Consider the following 22,517-nt stretch of genomic DNA (forward strand, 5'->3'; position numbering starts at 1 on the left):
ATGCTAGAGTGGTTGTGCTGTTTTTGCTGATCTCAGGATCCAAGAGGCTCAACTCTTAGTAACTCTACTGGGAATGGGAACTTAGCCCCTGCCTAAAGATGACACTCTCACAAAGCCATACCCCCAATAAAATGGTGGTCCTAGCAAATGGAGGGACTAGGAAAATATCTGCCTGTTTCTGAGCTCTCTGAAGAATTTATAACCACAGGCTGACCCTCAATTTCAATTGAGTTTAGCAATTTTGGGGACTCTGAGACACCCCAAACTAAGAAACAACTATAAAAGGGTCCCTGGCTGGCAGTGCCCTGGGGCGTCTGGCAGAAGCAAACACAAAGCTTTCCAGATTGACATCCCCAAACTGAGCCCCACAGGATTTCCACCCAACAGGAGCCAAGAATTCAAACTACAAAAACAGGGAGGGAACATGATGCCATGAGGAAGTGTCAGCAGACAGCCAACCTGTCACCAACGCCATGTGGAGCTCCAAAGCTATATGCATGATGTCACCAGAAACAGGCTATAAAGTAAACAAGTGTAAAATATGTTAAGAGTCAAGGAAGAAATTGAAAACAAGAGAGAGAAAGATGATATTAGCAAAAAAGACCAGGTAAATTTGAAAAAGACTGAAAGGAGGTGAAATATATAATTTTTAAAATTAAAGCTAAAAGATGTGTTAAATAGCATATACTATTTGGCTGAAGAGAAAATTGATGAAGCAGGAGACAGCATTAAAGTTAACCAGAGTGTAAGAAAGACAAAAAGAAAATATAACGTGAGAGGAGACAGGAAGGTTATCATAATTGTAACTGAAGGTACAGAAAGTGAAAGAATGGAGGGAAACTAATGTTGGTAAAGACCAAAGCTGAGAACATCCCTGAACTTGTGATCTGATGGTCAGATAAGACAGAGGAGAGGACACCCAGTTAAATCTGAATTCCAGATAAAGTATGTCCCACGTGTGTGTTGCATAGAACATGGTTTTAGTAAGCAATCATTTGTTGTTTACCTGAAATTCTAATTTGACGGGGCATCCTGACAAGTCTGGCAGCCCCACCTTACGGAAGACATGAATCACCAAATCTAAGATGCCCAACAATTCCTAATACAATGAATCCAGGTAAACCTACAACCAGACACATCGTAACAAACCTGGAGACAGAACATTTCTTAAAAGCAGCAAGAGAGAAAAGAAAAAAACTACTTTCAGAGGAAAAAATTAAATGCACATCAGACCTTCCACTAGATGCCGTAAGGTGGTAGAATAAAATCTTCAACCTGCTGAGAAAAATTACTTGTTGTTCTTTTCCTCAAAATTCTCCAGGGAATTTCTCTCAGAATAAAAGTCAAAGTTCTCACAATGGTCCACACGTTCTGGCTCCTCGTTTCTTTGACCTCATTTCCTCTATGCTGTCCTTACTCCATCCCTGCCAGGCTGGCCTCCTTGATTTCCCTCAGACACACCAACCTCATTTCACTGCCTTTTCCTTTTTCTAGAATGTTCTTCCCCTGATATCCACATAGTTTTCTCCCTCTCGCTTCATCCATGTCTCTCTTTAAATATCACCTTTTCAGAGAGGACTTCCCAGATCACCCTATAGATAGAGTGTGGACGATAACAGCAAGATATAAAATAATAATGCCCCCTCTCTATGCACATTCCCTTCTCCATTATCTGCCTTTTTATTTTTCTCCATAGCTTTTAATAGAGCCTGATTTTTATTGATTGATTTTTACCTGTTTGTTGTCTGTCTCATTCCAGTAAAGCTTCATGAGTTAGGAATGTCTTAAAATTTTGCCCTAAAACAACCCCTGGCCCGGGGTAGGCACATAATAAATATCTATTGAGTAAAAGATGCAGAATTGCATATCAAGACAAATTCTCCTTCATGAACTAAGGTAAAATAAAGGACAATTTTCAGACGAAGGAAAACTGAGTTAATTGCCCCATCTGAGAGATGAACTTTAAAAGGAAGGAAATCACACCAAAAGAAAGGCCTGTGATGCATAAAATAACATAGAGCCAGGAAACCTACATAAATGTGAAAAAATCTAAAATAAACATCGACCGTATAAACACAGTAATAACTGTGTCTAATTTTCAGGGTGAAAAATGCGCTAGAATTAGAATACTGGCTGAAGCAAGCAGAACAGCATGAAGGATGGAAGGGAGTGATTAGAATTAAAATGCTCCAAGCTCTTTGTGGAGGGCAGTCAGTCTACCAACAAATTTTTTTTTTTTTTGGTGAGGATGATTGGCCCTGAGCTAACAACTCTTGCCAATCTTCTTCTTTCTGCTTTAGGAAGATTGTCACTGAGCTGACATCTGTGCCAATCTTCCTCTGTTTTGTATGAAGGACACTGCCACAGCATGGCTTGATGAGTGGTGTGTAAGTCTATGCCTGGGATCCAAACCTGTGAACCCCGGGCAGCCGAAGCAGAGCACGAGAACTGAACCACTACTCCAGCGGGCCTGCCCATACTGATAAATTTTTTACTTGCGAAATAAACCTTCCAGTTAAAGTAAAATTGTCTTCGGATTGTGTTTTTTAAAATTTTTCTACGTTGCTTATAAGAACACACTTAAACATAAAGATTTAGAAATAGCAAAAGAAAAAGAAATCCCAGACAACAGTACCAAAGTTAATGGCTATGAATTTTCCAGAATGGATGAAAAAATATGACTTTATCCATCTAAGAAACACAGCATATTCCAAACTGAATAAATGAAAAGAACTCCTAGGGACATGTTATGGGTTGCTTTGTGTCCCCCCCAAAGTTCCTATATTGAGGTCTTAATGCCCAGGAACTCAGAATACAGGCTTATTTGGAAATAGGGTCATTGCAGATGTAACTAGTTAAGATGAGCTCATACTAGAGGAAGGTGGGCTCTAATCCAGTATGGCTGGTAACATGCTCAGAAGTATTAAAAGTTAAAGGGGCACCGATATATGAGCCCACCCTCAAGGGGATCAGAAACGATCACGAACATATCCATGTGTGTATGTCCATGTACACATACGTGCACACGTTACCTATACGCAGAGAGAGAATGGCAAAGCAGATGTGGCAAAAGGTTAAAAATTGGTAAATCTGGATAAAGAGCATACAGGAGTTCTCTGTGAATCCTTTAAGTTTGAAATTGCATTAAAATAAACAAATACATTTTTTAGAAAAAAACCCAGAGCCAACAAAAAATAAAGGAACTGGACAACACAGTTAAAGAGTTTGATCTGATGGATAATACAGAGCAATGCCCAAGAAGGAGAGCACACGTTCCTCCCCAGCTCACGCAGAGCCAGGACATCCAAAAGAATGACGTTGAAAAAAAACAGGAACCACATAGACCATGTTTGCTGAATATAACACGTAAGTCAACTTAGTGATATGAAGGAATTAAATGAACAAAATTGAAATAGAGGGGAAAAGGACCACATTGCGATTCATTTCCAGGATCCACAAATATGACAGAAATATTTGATCATTTCCTGAGTGCCTGGTTGCATAGTGACCCACCACCTTACCCTCTGAATGATGATGTTCGTTTGGCCCCAGAGGATTCTGTGCCCGACACTCGGTTTTCACAGGCAGAGCCAACTGTCCTGGACACACCCCTTCTTGGGTTGATTAATTGTATTTGCCAGAAAGAAAAAGAACAGCCAGCTAAATGTGAGAAAACTAGGCGAGATCACTTGCAGGCTATTGGTTAACCTGACAGCTGATACTGAAGGTGGTTTGGATTCTGTGGGTTATAGACTCAGAGAAGGACTCCCCCTCTTAGCGTGGGGAAGTCTTGGTTTTGTATAATTTCAGCTTGTTTGTTCTGAAAAGCTGAGGGCAGTACCAACCCATCTCCGATTAATCGTAAAGAACAACAAAATCGTGAAGCACCTGATAAATACGATACTTTTGTGGTTTAAGGACACAAAGGCAGAGCAACGAGCCCTTTGAATTAAACAAATAAGCCATCGCTCGAGCATCAAGCAAGGAAGCTGGTCCTTCGACACAGACACCGGCTGTGGCTGCTCCTCTGAGAGTTACGCCTTCTCTCATGACTTGCAAATCGGCTCCGAAGGCAATGTTAAAATTATTTGCAGCGGTCAGCGAGGATATTTAATGACGTTCCATAGGAAGCATTCAGCCCAGTGCGGGCTCTATTCTCAAACTGACTCCTCACCAGGAAGTTACACTTTTCCTGTGCCAAGCAGCCAGATTTAACTATTTCTGTTGCTACAAGCCAGGCAGGAAACAACACAATGCACAAGATCCAGAAGGGCGGAACGTTTTCACAAAGAACGGTGACGGCCCGGCTGAGAATGCGGGAGGCTGAGAGAGCTACAGAGCCACAAAGACAGAAGGCCGTTCCAAAGTCCACAGGAAATTAGCCGCAGGGAGTTTTTGCACAGAGTATTGGAGTTGGCAGATCTGCTTGGCACCATAATTAAGAAAAACTTGTATTTACAATGCAAACCCGCTGCCACTGCAGAGGCTGGAAAAAGAGGTCCCACTTGGACTAAAGGCTTTGAAGCAAGGAAGGGGGCTCTGGGTGGAGCAGGGCGTAGGACAGGAACAGCATGGGCCCCCCACCCCCGACCCCCGCCCGCCCTGGAAGTGGCTCAGGACTAACTTGGACAAGGACAGCAAGAGTGATCAGAAGAGCTTCGGCTCTTAACCACAACTAGCATGGACCGTTGCCACCCACACCTCACGATAGAACCTAGAAGATAATATCAGACACATTCTATAGCTGGTTCTCATACGTGTGTAGTGAGACGCATATGTAAGTCGCATCACATGGTGTAGATTTAGTTGATGTCCACGTAACCCCTTTGTTGAGTTTTTAAAGACTCAGGCTAAAAATCAACAACCAAACCTCCTAGTTATTGAGATCCTATGTATTTTCCCAAAAGATGGGCTAAGGAGCATATTAATGCATAGTCCACGAAAAGAGCATACTGTGGTGACCTACGTTTATGAAACAATGAACACTATTTCTTCTCTTCCCTTCCCAAGGAGCCTCAATCACAAAAGAATGTTCAAGACGGGGTGAAATGCAGAAAGAAAGATGGTTTAGCTTCACATAATCCAGCACTTTCCAAATCTATCTGCTGGGCCAGGCAACTCTTGCTGCTGCTGTTGCTGTTGGCAAGTGTTCTAAGAATAGTTTGGGGAAACGGTATCCTAGTTTCAAGAGTCGGGGCGCCCCACCCAACATTTGGGGGATGGAGGAGCTCCCCAGACACACAGCTGCCCTTGAAGCAGCCTCTCTAACGAGGCTTGTCCCTGGCAACACCACTCCTGGCTCACTGGATGGCTTGAGCCATCTGAGAATTCGTCGCCTACCCCCCTGGGTCCCCTAACAGTGGTCCATGGCTTGGTTCTCTGACTCACGTGCTTTGGATGATGAGACTCAAACAAGGAGGTCAACCTGCCTGGGGTCACCCAGCGAGGAGTTGAACGTGGCTGACGGCAGTCTCCGGGTCAGCGTTTCTCTGACCTCATCCCCTACTCAACTGTGTCCCCACTGGATTAACCCTAAACCCTGTCAACGTCACTGCGGTGAACACAGCATCAACTCAGGTGTAAACTCCAGCATTAAGTCTTTTTATTTTGTTTTGCGATTATGGTTAGACTGCTTAAAATAGGAAAAGGAAAGCAAGGAATGAAATTCAGACCAAAATATCCATTTCCTAGAACTCACTTTCAGATTAGTTTATAAGTAAGACTTGTAGGGACATTATAACTGCCGGAGAGTTCACCTAAAAAACTCCATTGACTGATCACAACATATTAATAAGCAATTTAAGGCCTTCTGCGTAGCGAGCATCCTTCGTGCTGGTCGCACCCACAGAAGAGAGGGCGGGTTTTCAACAGCAGGAACGAAGCATGTGGCTGCACAATGTCAGTGTGCATCCAGCATCTGTGTCTCAGGGAGATGTCTGTGAAAAGGGCAGATTTTCTGGTCTAAATTCCAGCCTTTGTTGGAGCCATTTGGGAGCTGCCCACGGCCAAGAAAGGCCAGCTCAGCGAGAAGGTGACCACCATTGGGCACTCCTGCGTACGGCAGTTCTGGGAGACGCTCGGCCCCATGCTGGCCGCAGGAAGCCACCCTGAGGACACAATCTTTTGGAAATCTGCAAAACTCAGCCCAGAATTAGGGCTTTGTAAGTTTCAACAGGGAGGGCAGCAACTCAAGAAGACAGAAATGCCTCCTATTTCACAAAAGCAGCGGTGATAAATACAGGGGACAGGGAAAACGTTGGGAATGCAACCTACTTCTAATAACGAATTATTAGGAAGAATTATTAGAAAGAAATAACAATTTCTTAAAAATGTACTCCAGAGGTGAAATTCACGTTCAAAGTTCTAGTGGACGATGACGGTGACGTTGGTGATGACAGTGGTCCTGAAACCGAGCATCTTGTAAACGGGACAGCTGTCCATCAGTTTGCTCCATGCAGAGAGCTGCGTTCTCACAGGGTATTCAAATCATTAATGTGAAAAACAAAAATAGGGATTCAATGCAATGAGAGAGAAAGTTAAACCATTATAGGATATAGCAAATTCAGAAAGTCGAAACCCTCAGGGTTTAACCAGAGCATTGCATTCCAGCGCCCCAGTAGCAGCTGAGAAAAGAATTTGACAGCCTGTGACAGAATGAAACAGTAAAGCTAATGGCATGCCGTTCATCTGGAATTTTGCTCGTGCTGTTCAACCATGCCCGTGTGGAAAAGCCAAAGCACAACCAGCTGCCTGAGGGCTGATGGCATTGCTTCGGATTTGGGGGACCTGGGAGCATTTATGGACGCACACTAAAGCAGCAGACTCATAGTTATTTGATAAAAATCAGGAAGAAATGCATACCTGGGTTTTCATTAAGTAACGTAAGCCCCAAATTATCTGGACAGTGGCCGCCACGGAGAACTTGCCTAAAAGGCGCCTGGGTCTGGTAAACCTACGGTTTCCGCCTAGAGCGCCCTGCATATCACGCACACATAGTAGGCACTCAACCGCTGAGGTTTATGGTGACGGCACTTACCTGTCAGCCCGTTAGGAAACTGCACCACTTCCAAACCATTGGGATAGATCGTGTGCGTCGTCTGAGCACTCGCATGATGATATATCTGTAAGCACCAGGAACAGTTGTGTTGCGATGCAGTTTGCGCTACTGTTTTGAACCCAGATTTAACCCAGGAAAGTACTCCCTGCACAGGGGAGGGGCCTGATCTGTCCATGAGAAGGGAGTGGGGACTTTGGAAGAGGAGGGTCGATCAAAATAATCCATAACCAATCTATCAATGAAAATTTGGGTGAGTTTATTCTGAACCAGATCTGAGGACTCGCTTAGCTCGGGGCCTTCCTTCCCTAAGGAAGGAAGGGCGGCAAAGAAGTGGGGTGCGTGGAGTGGTTACATACTGTCTTGGATCAAAGAGCATACATTGCGTATGATAGGAATGTCCCTTTTACAACAGTCACGAGATTGCCTAGCCGGCACAGCACAGCTGTTCACACAGCTGGGTGGCAGGTCTACTGTCTCCAGCTGGGTGGTCACAGGGTGGGCACAGCAATCAGTTCCTAATGTAGGGAGAGATGCTCATCCTTAAGGAAATGTCAATGTCGGGGAAGTTGCATCTTTATCTTAAGACCATTTGTTCTTGTCTTTGGGACACAGCAAATGCTTAAAGCAGATATACAAGCCGTGCTCAGCGGCCACATCAGGTCCTTTTGGAAAAAAAAAAACAAGATCAGGCCTGAGCTGGCCTGAACCATAAAGGAGGGAGGGGAAAGTAAAAAAAAAATAAGGAGATGGAAACAAAAATCTGCATAACTTATACGTTTGATTTCAGAGTAGAGAACTTAGAAGGAAGAAGTTTCGCTCCACTCCCAGCTTAGGGATCCTGGCACGGCCCCTTCACAGGGTCATCTACAGTGGCAACCTCTGCCCATCAGGAAAAGAGGCTGAGAGAACACACGGAGAGAATGTATTAAATAAAGTTGAATTACTGGAAAAAATCGTTACTGAGATTTAAAGGACTGAGCTGTTCCAATGTCTCAAAGGCGTTCTTCTTCTTGCAAGGATAATTGGTTCGAAAGGGAGATGGAAGCAGAGAATGCTGATATCTCCATCATTTCAGCACGGATCATGTTCTGCCCAGGGCTCCTTTCAAGGCCCGGTTTTCCCTCCAGACCAAAGAGATTACAATGGAGAAAAGCAGTGCCCGCTCAGTAGGTGCCCTGGGAAGGGGCACTTTGCCTCCAACGACTCTTCACTGTGACCACGCGAAAGATCAAGAGGGGAGCATTTCCTTCCAAGGACGGCACTGGGGTCCTGTTCTCCCTGGCATCTCATCTTCATCGTCATCTCCATCAATTCTTGGATTTGTCCCAGTCTTTGCATCTCTACACTCTCCTGAGTCTGGCTAAGAAACAGCTATTTGCTTCCCCCAAATGAGGGAAACTCAGGGTTCAAAGTTTACAAAGAGTATGGGACTGGCCCCCCGGCCGAGCAGTTAAGTTTGCGGCTCGCTTGGGTGGCCCGGGGTTCACTGGTTTGGATCCCACATGAGAACCTACACACCCCTCATCAGGCCATGCTGGGGCGGCGTCCCACGTGCCACAACTAGAAGGACCCACAACTGAAAATACACAACTATATACTGGAGTTTGGGGGAGAAAAAGAAAATTTAAAAAAGAGGAAGATCGGCAACAGATGTTAGCTCAGGGCCAACCTTCCTCACCAAAAAAAAAAAAATTTACAAAGAGTTGAGGTAAGTTACAAGATCAGCATTCACATATTATTCACGGGCTTGAGACATAGTAAAAATCCACCATTCCAATGGGGTCTTCCAGACTCTCTTTGTTTGCATTGCCTTGCAAAAAAGGGGATGTGCGGGTTAGCTCAGACCAATGAAAGAAGGCATGGCGGGTGACACGACTGCAGCACGCTAACATCCGCCCTTGGGAATGGCCAGAAGGCTTTAGCTGGGGGTAAAATAACAGAGCGATGAGCAGATCCCTCTAATTAAAACCAATAAAACAGAAAAAACATGAGCTCCACAGTCATTCAGAATTCCCAGGGCCCTGTGCTTCTGAATGTTTCTCAAAGCTTCGGGAAAAGCACTAAAGTTGATTATTCTGAAAGATTTTTTTAAAGAAATGCATAGAGTACAATTTGGTAACGTTTCAATACTAAAAGAATGTTGTCAATCTACTACAAACCTACCCTGATCTCCAGGCCTTATTTATAATGATTCTTTATAAATTACCCAGTTTTCTTAAGTTAGAATGGAGTTAAACCTTGAATTATTGCCTCTCTGGAGACCTTGTCTGTAAAACCCCCAAATTCTGCTGAATCTATTTTCCCCATATCTAGTACCCTAACATCACACAGACATGCTGGATGTCCTGTTGGGGTCACACGCGCATCACAGCTCCCCGACATCAAGCAGGCCTCTACCTACGATGATCTACAGCTCACCTCCACATGGCTATCATCCACCAATACTAGTTAGAACTATGAGTTACCAACTATCAGTTAGTGAGGTCTTAACATGCACCAAGCCATACTTGTGGGTCTGAATTTAGACCTTCTAATAACCCATAATGGGTTTTCCCAATCTTGGCACAATCGACAATCTGGGTCGGATAGTTCTGTGTCATGGGGGACCATCATAGGCCACCATCCACCAGATGCAATAGCAACTCCCATCACCCGCAGCTGTGACAACCAAGCGTCTCCGACATTGCAAAGGTTCCTGGGGCTCAAAATCGCCCCCAGTTAAGAACCACTCACCTATGAAACAGGAATTTCCTGATTTTTCAGATGCAAGAACAGAGGCGTGATGAGATTAACTTGCTCACATTCTATACACGGTCACTGAGAGCGGTTCAGCCCCAGATTCCTGTGGCTCCTAGACCCGTGATTCCTGCTGCACCCAGCACCCAGCGGGGGGCTACAGGGAGACTGGCCCCTCCTCCCATGGGACTGGGTAGAAGCTGCTGGACTGAGGAAACGGAAAACCATCGCTTTGATCTGACCTCCAGCCTGTACCAGGTACGAGTTCATGACCCTGCCTAACTTTACAGCAATAGTAAATCTAATTCTTCAATAAACGCACATTCACTAAGTGTTTGCTATTGTGTTCCTGGAGAAACTGAGGCAGGGGCATCATTAGCATACTGTGTCATTTAATTTTCATAATCATCTTTTGAGTGAGGTCAGGGCAGCTTACCTATCACAAGATGATTGAGCGAGATTCACAACAAGGACCGGTGCCGGTGGCGAGTTTCGGTTCAACGTGGAGACCTGAGGTTCCAGTCAACCAAGACTCTCCCTTGCCCAAGAGCACCTGTCCTACAATAGCCCAAGTAATGAAAAGTCCGTCTTCTGCCCAGTTCCCCATCCCTCATCCTTGAGCCCCCGGAAGAGCAACGGTGCAGATGTGCAAAAATTTTCTGAATAATTGGGTGGATTTTGATTTAAAAAAAAAAAAGACAACTATGTAGATTGTACACACCACTCTCTGATCTGGAAGGATCTTCTTCACGTCCCCGTTAAGAAACCGCAGGACCGTGGTCTTCTTCTCAGCACTGGTGTTGGTGGTCTTCTTGTCAACACTCGTGTCCTTCTCTGTGCCTTTCGAGAAGTTGATGACTTTACAGCTGTCACTGAGCGCCTGCTCCACCTTCGTGAAAACACAAAAGTTCCCAAATGGAAGATTGCTTAAAGCACGATTATTGTGGTTTCATTATTTTTCCTGCCATTCAAAATCATTTTGTGCCCATTGCCTGCATGGCATCTTCGATGCCAATTGTTGTATTTCCACAAAAAACAACTCACTAAATTGATTAGCTCCAAATCCCCATCTCTGAATCTGGATATGAATAATGAATGGTATGATTTGCCGTACAAATGTCTGGCTTTCTTAAAGTCGTGTTATGCAAATTTACCTAGATTATCAAATTATTAGTTGTCAGTCTAGATAATTCCTGGTCATTAAATTTGGTGAATTTGGAAATCCTGGGCCATATAAATTGCAGTAATTACTGTGTAAGCGTTATCCTTGTACATTGTCTTTCCATCCCATCCCTTTGATCCACATTCTCCTTTGTCCCGAAGATCTATCGATTTCAATTAACAATCGGCAAATCTTATTTTACTTCATATGCATAATGCTGAACCAGGAACTTAGAGAAGAATATCTTTGTCTTCAGATTGAAAATATTATTCGTGCAAAGATGAACAGAAGGGAAAAAACTGACAGTAGTAATATCAAGATTTCGCGAGTTAATATTTGAGCCTGTGAAAATTCCAAGTGGTAAACTATGTTGTCATTGATTACGTGACCTTGTTACTCTTAACCACAGCTCAGGAATAAAGGAGTTAATTCAACTGAGAAAACATACAGGGAACTGAAAGCTAACGCCTGGCTTCTGCAAATCTCTTGGGCAACTCATCCAACAGTACACGATGATGTACACCACCTGGGGGCCAGCGCAGCAGCCATCTGGTTTGAGGTTTGAACCAAGACCACTTGTTCGCTCTGGTCCCAAACCAACTGGATAAATGAAGCAAGGTTGTGTTCAGTCCGATCTTAGAGATTAATTTCTTAACCAACAATAAAAACTCCAACGAGGCTGAAAGGACCAATTACTTCTCAGATATGAAAAAGCACAGATAATGTTTTAAATGCTCCACATAAGAAAATTTTTAAAATCAGGTAAAATTTTTGCACATACGTGATAAAAAGAAGACAAGAACAAGCAAATAAGTACACGAAGAATTTCAGCATACCCAGTGCCAGGCTTGCAAGAGACAGGCACAAGAGGAGAGCTAAGAGGAGATGATGAGGTAATGGAGGAAAATGGAGCCGGGGGGGGGGGGGCGGGGCGTGAATATAGGGGCAGACAGGTGGATTATGCTCAGGAGACAGAAGAGTGAGTCACCTATCTTGTGCCCCCAGCCTTTGAGGAGTCCTGAAATGAGTGATTGACTCATCCATGTACTTATTCAAGGAATATCACTTAATTCTCTTGGATCTACCTGTTGAGACGGTAGGATAAAGTAGTTAAATTTTATGGAAGTTTTTTTCCCCTGAAAAATCTAGATAGCAACCATTTTATCTGCTTATAAGAACTTTAATCCACCTCTATTTCAGGCAGAGTTAAGTCAACAAAGCAAGAACAAGGAAGACTCCTGGCTTCCGAAGGCTAATGACACAGGCTCACAACGAATGAGCTGTTGAGTTGAATGAGGAGCTGGACCATCCCTGTTCCAAGCGTGACACAACGCTGCATTCTCCTGAGAGCTCACACAGCATCAGCTGCTGCAAGTGAAGCTTGCCCCTTCTCCCCCCATTCCTGAGATGGCAACCGCCCCCGTGGACGCATCCTTCAGGAACTGAAGCTCTCCTCGAGAGTTAAATGTGGAGACTGAGAGAGATTGAGGCAGTAAGAGGCAAATTATGTTAAAAATTTTTTTTTTTTTTGCTCTTAGAAAGTTTGCTGCTTTATTTGCTAGAAACAAACTGACAGCCAGCAATGCTAGAAGTGTCCTCTCCCATAGATGCTTGCCTGGCCTCTGGGTCAGAGCCCCTGGGACGGTCCGGGTGGAGCAGAAGTACAACGCACACAGGAATGTAGCTTAGCGAGACAGGACCATCTACAGCAGCCTACCTGGCCGTCTGGGGGTTGTATTTCTTCTGCTTTTTCCTCCTTTTTTATCTTAGTGTCCACGTGTTGTAATGCATTTGGGGAAGATACCGCTTCTACAGGAAGATTCTGCAGAAAGAGAAGAATCATTGTCTCGCGAGGTCTCCCTGAGAACTGCGGTGATGAGGCGGGAGAAGGCACGTCCCCAACATCTTGCAGCATCTCACTGAGTAGAAAGCAAGGCTGTGCTCTGGGGAGTTGGTGCCAGGACTCTGGACCGCATTTTATGTTTTTAAGAAGATGTACATCCCCAACTTGCCTGTAGTTCAATCTGGGCCAGGATGATCATGGTGACAACAATTATTTCCACTAATGAAATAACGTCCTAATCAAGAAGCCACTCGCAAGAGCATGTGGAGTTGCTTTCTGAGGCACTGAGATGAGACGAGTGCGTTTGGTAACCAGAACAGCCCAATTCAGAATGAAATAAAACCCAGAGAAAAATGTTGCCACTTCTCACTCCCTTCATGATGTCAGAAAGGGCAAAATAGGATATGGGCCCTTCACATGACACGGGAAGGGAGGGGGGACCCGCTCTTCCTTATTTTCTCACCAGTTGTCTGCTTTCACATCCTAAATAAGTTTACAGCCCAAATTTCCTCCCGAGGAGAAAATTATTTCGTTTTTGTTGACATTTGTTATTATATATAACACGTAATAAGTGGACCGCTAACCGGGGCTTAGAAATATTTTTGTTACATTTGTCTTTGATTATATTAATTTAGGTTAAAAACTATAATTAAAAGTAATATAACACCGGGGCTGGCCCCGTGGCCGAGTGGTTAAGTTCGCGCGCTCCGCTGCAGGCGGCCCAGTGTTTCGTTAGTTCGAATCCTGGGCGCGGACATGGCACTGCTCATCAGACCACGCTGAGGCAGCGTCCCACATGCCACAACTAGAAGAACCCACAACGAAGAATACACAACTATGTACCGGGGGGCTTTGGGGAGAAAAAGGAAAAAATAAAATCTTTAAAAAAAAAAAAAAAAAAGTAATATAACACCTTGATTTGGGGAACTCAAGGATGTAGAAATATCGATCTTGTTTTTGACCATGTGCTGAAGGCAATCAACTTAAAACTAGAAAAAAAAAAAACGTTTGTACTTATTGAAAAGGCTGAACTCCCTCAGGAAGGAAGGCAGCATTAGGAATCGTCTTGCTTTTCTGTCCTCCCCAGGAAGACGGGAGGGGGAACGATCCCTTACTGCTGGGGGGCCAGGTGCCCACTCACCTGGGGCTCGGCCACGTTCGGGGAGGACCCGGGGAACTCATCAGTCTGCACCTGGGCGGGAGAGCTGCCCACAGGACTCTGGGAGGGCGATGTGCTCGTGTCTACGAAAGCAGAGAAGGCGAGTTTAAAAGGACAGTGCACACACACTGGAAAATACCCTTATCCCAATGCAATTTCTAAGTCTGATGAAACCCACTGTGAACATATTCTCTTCTTTTTCATGAGATTACTACATAAATAGAGGGTCAGTTATACGAACGTAGGGTCAGTCAAGAACACGTGACATTTGATCATGTAAGAAACATGAACTATTTAATGAATATACTCAATAAATATCTACTGGATGTCACTCTTCTTCAAGTAATAAGATGCTTCAGGAGAGGAAGTTGAAAAGGTCTTGTCCCTGCCTTTAAGCTGCGTATGGTCCAGTGGGGAGATGGAGACAAGAAGGGAAAAATGTGGTCCACGTGATATTGGGTTGTTGGACCAGGAGCCTGGTGGAGGAAAGCCACTGGCTCACAGGGGAGTCAGGGAAAGCGTCACCAAGAAGGTATTGATTATCCATTGAGACAATTCTTGGAGGTTTGAGCCGAGGCAGGAGGAGGTGTTCCATTGTGCATGTAAGTAGCAGAAAGCGCGAAGGGTGCAATGGGTAAACTGAGGTTGTTAGGAGGCCTGAGCGGGTGGAGGGTCCACAGGGTAGCAGGGTGGCAGGCAGGTACGGGCTGCAGGTGAAGAGAGTGACATGCCATGCAGAGGAATGTCAAGTTCCCTAGGGTGAGGAGCTGCGGGCCGGTTGGAGCCGTGGGGCAATACATCAGCCTCGTGTTTGTGAAGCTGGCCCCAGTGGAGGTGAAAATGGAGTGGAGGAAGACCGTTAGGCGGACTCAGAGAAGACAGCACGGTGCCCGGCCAAGCTGGAGGGTTGAGAACGGGGAGAGTCGAGAGTCAAATCGATGGAGCAGCGTCTAGCCAACCTGGGGGGGGAGGGGAGGAAGGGGTCTGAAACAGTCCGTACGTCTCAGGCCCAGGGGACTGACGGATGCAGGATGGCAACTGATAAGAGGTCCCGCATTCGGGGATGCAGGCCTGTAAGCAGTTCAGGTCTGAGGAAGCTGAGAGTTCACGTTTTGGCCTCGAGTCTGCAGGCCCCACACCTGAGGGGCACCGCCCACATCACAGGCGGTGCCTATGCTGACAGCCTCCAGCAGGTGTCACAGAGGGTGCTAATTTTCTGATGGCAACCTGAGGAAGGGGGCCCCTCCTGACTCACCCAACTGCACTCCCGCTGGTGAGGCCCCTGATGCAGAAGGCTCTGCACGGTGGTGCTGACAGCCCTGGAACTCAGGAAAAGGGGGACAGAGGCCAGATCAGGAGTGCTGTATCAAGGTGGCAGGGAAGGCCCAGGGAGGCACGAGACTGCCCGAGGGCCCACGCAGAGAAAAGGGAGAGGCCGAGGCCAAGGCCAGCCCCCCAGAACCAGCTTTGGCTGTGCGCTGGGAGGAGGCTGGGAGCGTTGGCAAGACCGACAGGAGAGGACGCCTCAAGGGCCTCGGAAAAGGAGTCAGAAATGAGGATGCTCTGTGACCTGTGGGCACTTGCTGTGGGAAGATTTTGAGCAAACACTTCCATGTCACACAAGCCCACATCTTAAAGCAGGAGGCAAAATAGGAAGCAAAAACGCTCATGATGATCTCACCATTTCCGTCTGCGGCTGGCTCGTCCTCCTTGAGCACGACATTCGCAGCTGGCACTGGGGACTTCCTGCCGTTCGATTTTTGCAGACTTTGGGAAGATGGGTGTGCAGCCTGGGGGCAATGACAGTCGCAAACCTGACACTGTCCCTTCAGCTGGAGGGCCTCAAGATCAAAAACTGGGAGCTGCAGAAAGTCATTTTCAACTGTAAACATGTTTTAATAACATAACATCCGGGGACTTGACCATAACCACAGCTCTATGAGATAGGCCATTTTTTTAAATGCAGAAATACAGAGAGCATAGCAGAGCAAGTAATGGTTGATTCAGTTAGTTTATATTTTTAGCATTAAAGACAAATCTGAAGAAATCCTTTTTTTTTTTTTTTTTTGGTGAGGAAGATTGGCCCTGAGCTAACATCTGTGTCCATCTTCCTCTATTTTGTATGTGGGACACCTGCCACAACATGGCTTGATGAGTGGTGTGTAGGTCCACGCCCGGGATCTGAACTGGTGAACCCTGGGCCGCTGAAGTGTGGCTTGTGAACTTAACCACTATGCCATCAGGCTGGCCCAAGAAATTCAATTTTTTTTAATCTAGGGAAATTGAATTATTCTAAATAAATTTAACCTATTTTGAATAATAGAGTATTCTTGTTAGAACTATGTGGAATTTTTATCTAAATCTAAATTTTAAAAATACATTCTCCAATGTTACCTTTTCATCCTCAAACACAGTGGGCTCGTCTTCAGAAGGAATGTCCCTCCCAGTGGGCATTGCACTTCTGACTTGAAGACTTCTGGAAAGAGTTTTATCTCCGTCTCCACATGACATTCTTTTCCCTGAGTCAATTCTTTCTATCTTTATACTTATTGGCTGAAAATAAACATGGGGGTACTTTTGCGTTAATAACAATCACATTATCCAAAAATATCGATAAATACATGGTGCTGGTTGTCACAGAAGCTAGACCATTATAACCCCATTTCTATGTCCCGCAAAGTAGAACTCTTGTTATATCTCATTTTCCATTTTGCAGCCCATGTTTTTGTGGAATTCAGGGAAGTTGTGATTGACCCTGTAGAAAAGGTTTGCCATCACAACAGAATAAATTGCTCAAAATCGAATTTAAAAATGTATAGCAGGAATTTTCTTCTACCCTTTGCATTATTCAAAAGTTGACTGTTTTGAGGTATGGATAAGCCAATTATTCGTTCACTCATACATACCTTTATTAAGCAATTATACTTCCTGTGTCTAATTAATTCAGTGCAATACGGGAACATACGGGAAGCCTGCATCTCAGAGGAAACCAGACAGCAGACAGTCTGCGCAGCTCATCCTGGGACTCAGATGGTCTCTACTCAAACGTTCCAAAAAAGATACTTCTCCCACTTTTAATAAATGCCTGGATGAGGCAATTCCAGACCCTCCCACAAGGAATAAAATATTTCCCGCTGAACAGTTGCATTGGGAAACAATGCCAGGACATTCGATGATCTTCAGGAGTTTGGGGGTCTTCTCAGCACAGGTCAACCCCATTATCCACTGCTGGATGGGGACACAGACAGGCTCCCAAGTGTGAGGATGACCCAAATCTGGGATGGTAACAAATACGCTGGGTGGCAAAATATTCTAAAGAGGAGGGAAGTTTCACCAGGAAAATGCAATAGAGATCAAACAGCATCCTGCACCGAGGTCCTGAAATGAACAGCATACGCTCCGCATGGAGAGAGCCTGTGCTGAAGCAGCAGGTGCGAGCCACAGCGGTGACCCGGGAAATACATGGCTTTAAAGATGTGCGATGCGTGAGCCAAACAACATTAAAACACGTGGCTACTTAAAACCCCGGCCTCAGGCTGCATTAAGAGAAGTAAAGCGGCCAGCCCTCCCGTCTGTGGTCAGCCCCCCGCTAGGCTCGCTGCTGTGAGCGCTCAAGGAGACGGGGATGGGAAACCGGCCGTTACAAGAGCTGCTCCTGCAGGGAGGCGGGATACACGGGTCTGGGTACCAGACCTCTGCTTCCTTTCACAGGTTATAAACACTGAGGGTCACCCGGGAGGGAGTTACGTTTTGAGACGACGGCCTTTGTCCTACGAAAGTAGCACTGTGACTTTGGCGGCCCGCGTGTTTGGGTGCTATTTCCTCATCAGCGGTCGGAGGTGGAGTTTTTCCAAAATTAGATTCTGATACCTGAAAGGCAATTTATCACAAATGAATTTCAGGAGGAATAGCAACTGTAGGATAAATTCAAATTTTAATGCATTCGACAAGAATTGCAATGCCCTAGGGAGAAGATAGGGAAGTGATGAGGGGCGTGGGCTAGTTTCTGCCCCTCAGTGTGTTGCAGATTCTCACAGAACACAACACACCATGAGCACGGGGCCACTGTGTGCCTTGTGTCTCTCACTGTCGTCCGCTGTTTCAAGACAGCCCAGATTCCCAAAGGAAACAAAACAAACAACATCCCAATTTACTTCTGTGGATTACGTGTCTCCAACAGAGAAAGTATTGAAGAAGAAAGACAACTGACCCTGTTTCTAGGGCTGTCCCTCACATTTCCTCAAAGATTTAAATGCAAAATCTCAAGGTTCCCAGCTCAAAAGCAAACTCTGGAAACAGCAGGCCCTTGGGGTGGAATGTGGTGTTTTCAGTTCTTTTCCACGCACACATACCTATACTGTTTGTATCTATGTGGAATTCACATATCCGCCCTGTTTTCTTCAAGTCGAGGTGTCTTTCTGAGAGCAGATGCTGTCCTTGTGAATAGCCCTACGACTCTGTGACCAGCACTGTGCACAGAGTCTGCAAGGTTTGGAAATTCACCAAGCGCACGAGCTCAAAATGAGAGGGGGGGTGTGTGTATGTGTGTGTGTGTCAGTCACTGTGCCATGTCAGAAATGCCCTAACTCTTTGAACTGTAGACATAAAAGTTCGCACAACAAGTGCGGATAAGAAATGTTAGGGCTTTCCTTAGCCCGCTAGAAAATACCCCCACTCAGATTTTGAGTGTGTTTACAGGGTTTCTTGTCGACATCTGTGCACACAACTTTAATGATTCCAGTTGCTTAGACACGTATGCAGGAAACAGAACACAGACATAACACAGACAAAGCGATCAAGCTCTGGCCACAGTCACAACCTCTTCTGCACATTCCCTTAGTCCCACGACCCAGACATGAAGACAGATGTTAGGTAAAAGCGGGCCCGTGTTTAAAGGGACTGACTACGTCCGTCTAAGAATGCTGACTCTTCCTTTGAGATGAAGCAGGGTGGTCTGCATTCCATTTCTATAAAGCTGTCACACTGCATGAACAGAGCAGCTGAGGTCCTGTGAGCAGGTTCTGGGTCCAGATCCAGGCCCTGCAGTTCACTGGCCACACGACCTTGACAGGAGTTAGTAATAGAATCTATCTCCCGGGGTCATGGTCGGGAGTAAACAGGGGTCCCGAGCACAGGCCCAGTCCGTGTAAACCCTGGTCAGTGTTTGCCGCTGCTGTTATCACGTGCTGGAGCGACAGTGGGAGCCCTGATGCCTTTGTGGGGGCCTGGAATTGGCCACCCCAAGATATGTCTCTTTGGCGTGATGATTATTTGAGGCTGGTTACTTTGCAGACAGGAAAGCAACTGAAAAGTAGAATTTACTTAGCCTTTGTAAGAGACATTCACATTGTAAAGGAAACCTCCACCTGTAAAGATGTCTCCCTCTCTGTACCAGGAAGAAGGGGAGAGGACCTTGTCTCTAGAAACTCTTAATCACTGGGGAAGGCAAGGACTTAAATCTGCATTCGTTTACTGTGCTTGTCTGGTAACCTCCTGTAACTGACTCCCCCTCCACCCCCAACATCCTCCTTTGTCTTTAGCTGGATATGGTATTTAATGTGGTGGTTTCAGCCATTTTGGTGAGTTGCTCAGCTTGCCTGGCCTCTCCCATATATACATTGACAGGTGGAAATGGCAAGCAATAGGATATATTGGAGTACATGAGGCGGCCATTTGGTATAAGTCTGGTTTGGCCTGACTTTGCTTTTTTCCAAAAGGGCCTGACTGTGGCCATTGAGCATGCATTGTATATCTGCTTTAAACATTTACTATGGCAAGAACAAATGGCCTTAAGATAAAGGTGCAACTTCCCCCCCCTCATTGGCATTTCCTTAGGGATAAGCATCTTTCCTTATGCTAGGAACTGATTGCTGCGCTCACCTTTGACCACCCAGCTCACCTGTGACCACCCAGCTCGAGACAACAGACCTGCCACCCTGCTGTGTTCACTGAGACAGCAGACCTACCTGCTGTTTCCATCAACCACTGTGTCGACAGAGCAGTCTCGCCACTATTGTAAAAGGGACATTTCAATCCTATGTGAAACATCCTGTTTGGGGGTATATAACCACTCTGTGCACCCCACTTCTTCGGTGCCCTTTCTTCCTTCAGGAAGAAAAGCCCCAGACCATGGTCCTCAGATTTTAGATAAAGCTTTGTTTAATTTTCTCCTGCTATTCTGTCTCATGTGAATTTAATTCATTCTCCAGCCAGATGAACCAAGAGAGGGTAGAGGAAATGTCTTCCTCCCCGACACCTTTGACTGATCACCCATTATTTGTGAGAAATGGAACTGATTTAAAGAAAGCCCTTTCACCTCCTGGATGGGGAGAGACACCACAACGCCCCAGTGATGAAGCGTACACCTTTGTTAATGATGCTACTTCTAAGTAAAACAAAAGGAGCCTTTTGGTACCAGCATGTCGGATTTCCTTCTTGGGGGGTGGGAGGCTGTGTGAGTCTTTTTGGCCTCCAGTCGCTGCAGCTCTGAGGCTCTCGGTCCATCCCGCAGCAGCTCCAGGTTCTGTGTCAGCAGAGCATCTATCTGGTTCTGGAGTCGGCGGTGAGCCACAGCCCACCAAGCCTCCTGCCTCCTGACCACCTCCCGGAGCTCGGAGATCTGCTGCTGCAGTCGCTGCGGTGAGAAAGAGCACACCAGACAGCCCCTCACACGTCACGGCTGGTGCCCGGACATCTGATGAGCTAAATGCAACTATAAGACCCACATCCGTTTTTGTTGAGTAGTGTCCATTATGAAGGATGCCACATGACATAACTGGATAAAGAGGGTTAGCGAATCATTGTTCTTTGTTAAAATATCACTGTGGCAAAAAGAGGCTGAGACTTCTTTCATGTTTTTCTTCTTCCTCTTATCCTTAGGGGTCAGTATAGACAGGAGTTAAGAGCATGAGTTTTGAAATGATTCAGACCTAAACTGTAATCCTGGCTTCACCACTTCCTTGCTGTGTGACCTCAGGTAAGCCACCTAACCTCTCTGGGCCTCAGTTGCCTCTTGTCCAAACTGGTGACACAAAATGACCTCAGATTTTTATTTTGAGAATTGAAACCTGTGCTGAATATAGAACTCCCAGGACAGAGAGTGGAAAACGCTGAGGAAGTGTTAGTTGTTATTTTTGTACCTACTTCATGCAGTGATGTCCCTCATAATGTCACACAGCTTTTCATGCTAATATACAAAACAGACTTCAAAATAAAAGAAATACGAGCCATCGGGCATAATAAAGGAAACGTTCAAAGTCATTTCAGAAAGGAGATTTTAACCTGTCTACATTAGAAACAATTTGGTAGAGAACTCTAGAATAAAGAAAATAAGATATGAAACTCTAGAACTTGAGGAGAGTATTTTCCTTTTATAGAGATTATCTCTGAAAAGTCATTAGCATCACATTGCAAATGAACTATTAAAAGAGAAAATACAATTTGGGAAGAAATTAGTGATTACATTATTCTCTTGGTTTATTCTAGAAACAGCAGAAAAACAATCGCATCTTAATTTTAAATTGAATTACTATTCTTCTTCCCCCACGGGAATTATCCTAAAATGACTAGCTTTGTGAAGACTGGTGCTGTGGGGCTTTGGGGCAGAGGGCGAGGCTGGGGGGGAACAGGGGATCTTGGAAGGATCTCTGTTGGTCGAACCCCTGGTCATGTTCCCCTGCGTGGAATCTGCACCCGACATGTTTCCAGTAAAGGCGAGAGGGAGAAGCAGAGATCCCAGGGAGGGACGAGATGAGTGTCTCCACTTAGAAGCCAGGTGGGAATTAAGCTCCACGACTGGGTCGTGTGTGTGGGACTCCCGGTGTGCTGGCCACTCTCCCACCCATCCTGGTGACCAGAAGCTGGACCTGGAAACAGCGGTTCTCGAGTTCCATGGCCCATTGTCTCGGATCCGCACAGCCTGCCTGGGAGCGGTGTCATGACCCCACATTGCCGATGAAGAGATGGGGCAGCCTCGCTTTGGGGACTAGAGTTTCATTCTGATTTTCCCCGGGTAGGATGCAGGAACAGCGTGAAAATTCACAACGACATCCAGATCACCCCCTTTCGTTACAAAAATACCATTTACTGAGTATTTGCTTAGCATTTGCCTAAACGCTGGGCACCTGCTTTTCAAATGTCAGCGCGTGTAATTCTGAAACAAGCCTTTGCATGAGCGCCACTATGATCTCCAGCTGAGAAATCGCCAAGCTGAGGCTCCCGGGGGCGGGTCACCAATGCGAGGTGGCAGGGTCCGTAAGCTGGGGACCCTAACTTTGCACTCAGAAAGTTCAGATCCGGGGCTGGTGTTTCTTCTCAATTTTTTTTTTCAAAACATCTTTCACCTTCCATTGCTGTCGGTCAGTCACTCGTTTATTATGTCCTTTGGGCGCTTTCTTTCCGCCTTCCTTCAGTAACTACAGGGCAAGTCCTCAGGATCGGGGACTGACGTGCTGTCCGCTGATGTGTCTCGAGAACCCCACACAGTGTCTGGCACACCGCAGACCCTCCACGAGGACTGTCAACTGTTTGAATTCTCCCCGTTTTAGCAAACTTGGGAAGA

The 22,517-nt window shown here is 45.7% G+C and overlaps 1 protein-coding gene and 1 long non-coding RNA gene across 7 annotated transcripts in view; one reads left to right on the plus strand and one right to left on the minus strand.

Moving 5' to 3' along the window:
* Positions 1 to 22,517, minus strand: part of TCP10L (t-complex 10 like) — a 40,439-nt gene that overhangs the window by 4,881 nt on the left and 13,041 nt on the right. For 4 of the 6 annotated variants that reach the window (XR_011535663.1, XR_011535664.1, XM_070603320.1 and 1 more), the window contains 8 exons: positions 20,373 to 20,591; positions 17,705 to 17,827; positions 16,352 to 16,510; positions 15,639 to 15,819; positions 13,940 to 14,040; positions 12,673 to 12,777; positions 10,515 to 10,682; positions 7,037 to 7,121 (listed from right to left, as the gene is read on the minus strand). Coding sequence is in view for 4 of the 6 variants with exons in the window: in XM_070603320.1 (XP_070459421.1) it covers positions 7,037 to 7,121; positions 10,515 to 10,682; positions 12,673 to 12,777; positions 13,940 to 14,040; positions 15,639 to 15,819; positions 16,352 to 16,510; positions 17,705 to 17,827; positions 20,373 to 20,591 (1,141 nt within the window). In the remaining 2 variants the exon portion in view is untranslated. The remainder of the gene's footprint in view (positions 1 to 7,036; positions 7,122 to 10,514; positions 10,683 to 12,672; positions 12,778 to 13,939; positions 14,041 to 15,638; positions 15,820 to 16,351; positions 16,511 to 17,704; positions 17,828 to 20,372; positions 20,592 to 22,517) is intronic. The other 2 variants (XM_070603321.1, XM_008514818.2) reach the window with 1 other exon arrangement.
* Positions 11,435 to 13,699, plus strand: LOC139080841 (uncharacterized). The gene is made up of 2 exons (XR_011535667.1): positions 11,435 to 11,848; positions 12,156 to 13,699. It is a non-coding gene; the product is annotated as an uncharacterized lncRNA (long non-coding RNA).

This window comes from Equus przewalskii, chromosome 32 (genome assembly GCF_037783145.1).
Source record: "Equus przewalskii isolate Varuska chromosome 32, EquPr2, whole genome shotgun sequence".
In the NCBI taxonomy this organism is placed as follows: domain Eukaryota; kingdom Metazoa; phylum Chordata; class Mammalia; order Perissodactyla; family Equidae; genus Equus; species Equus przewalskii.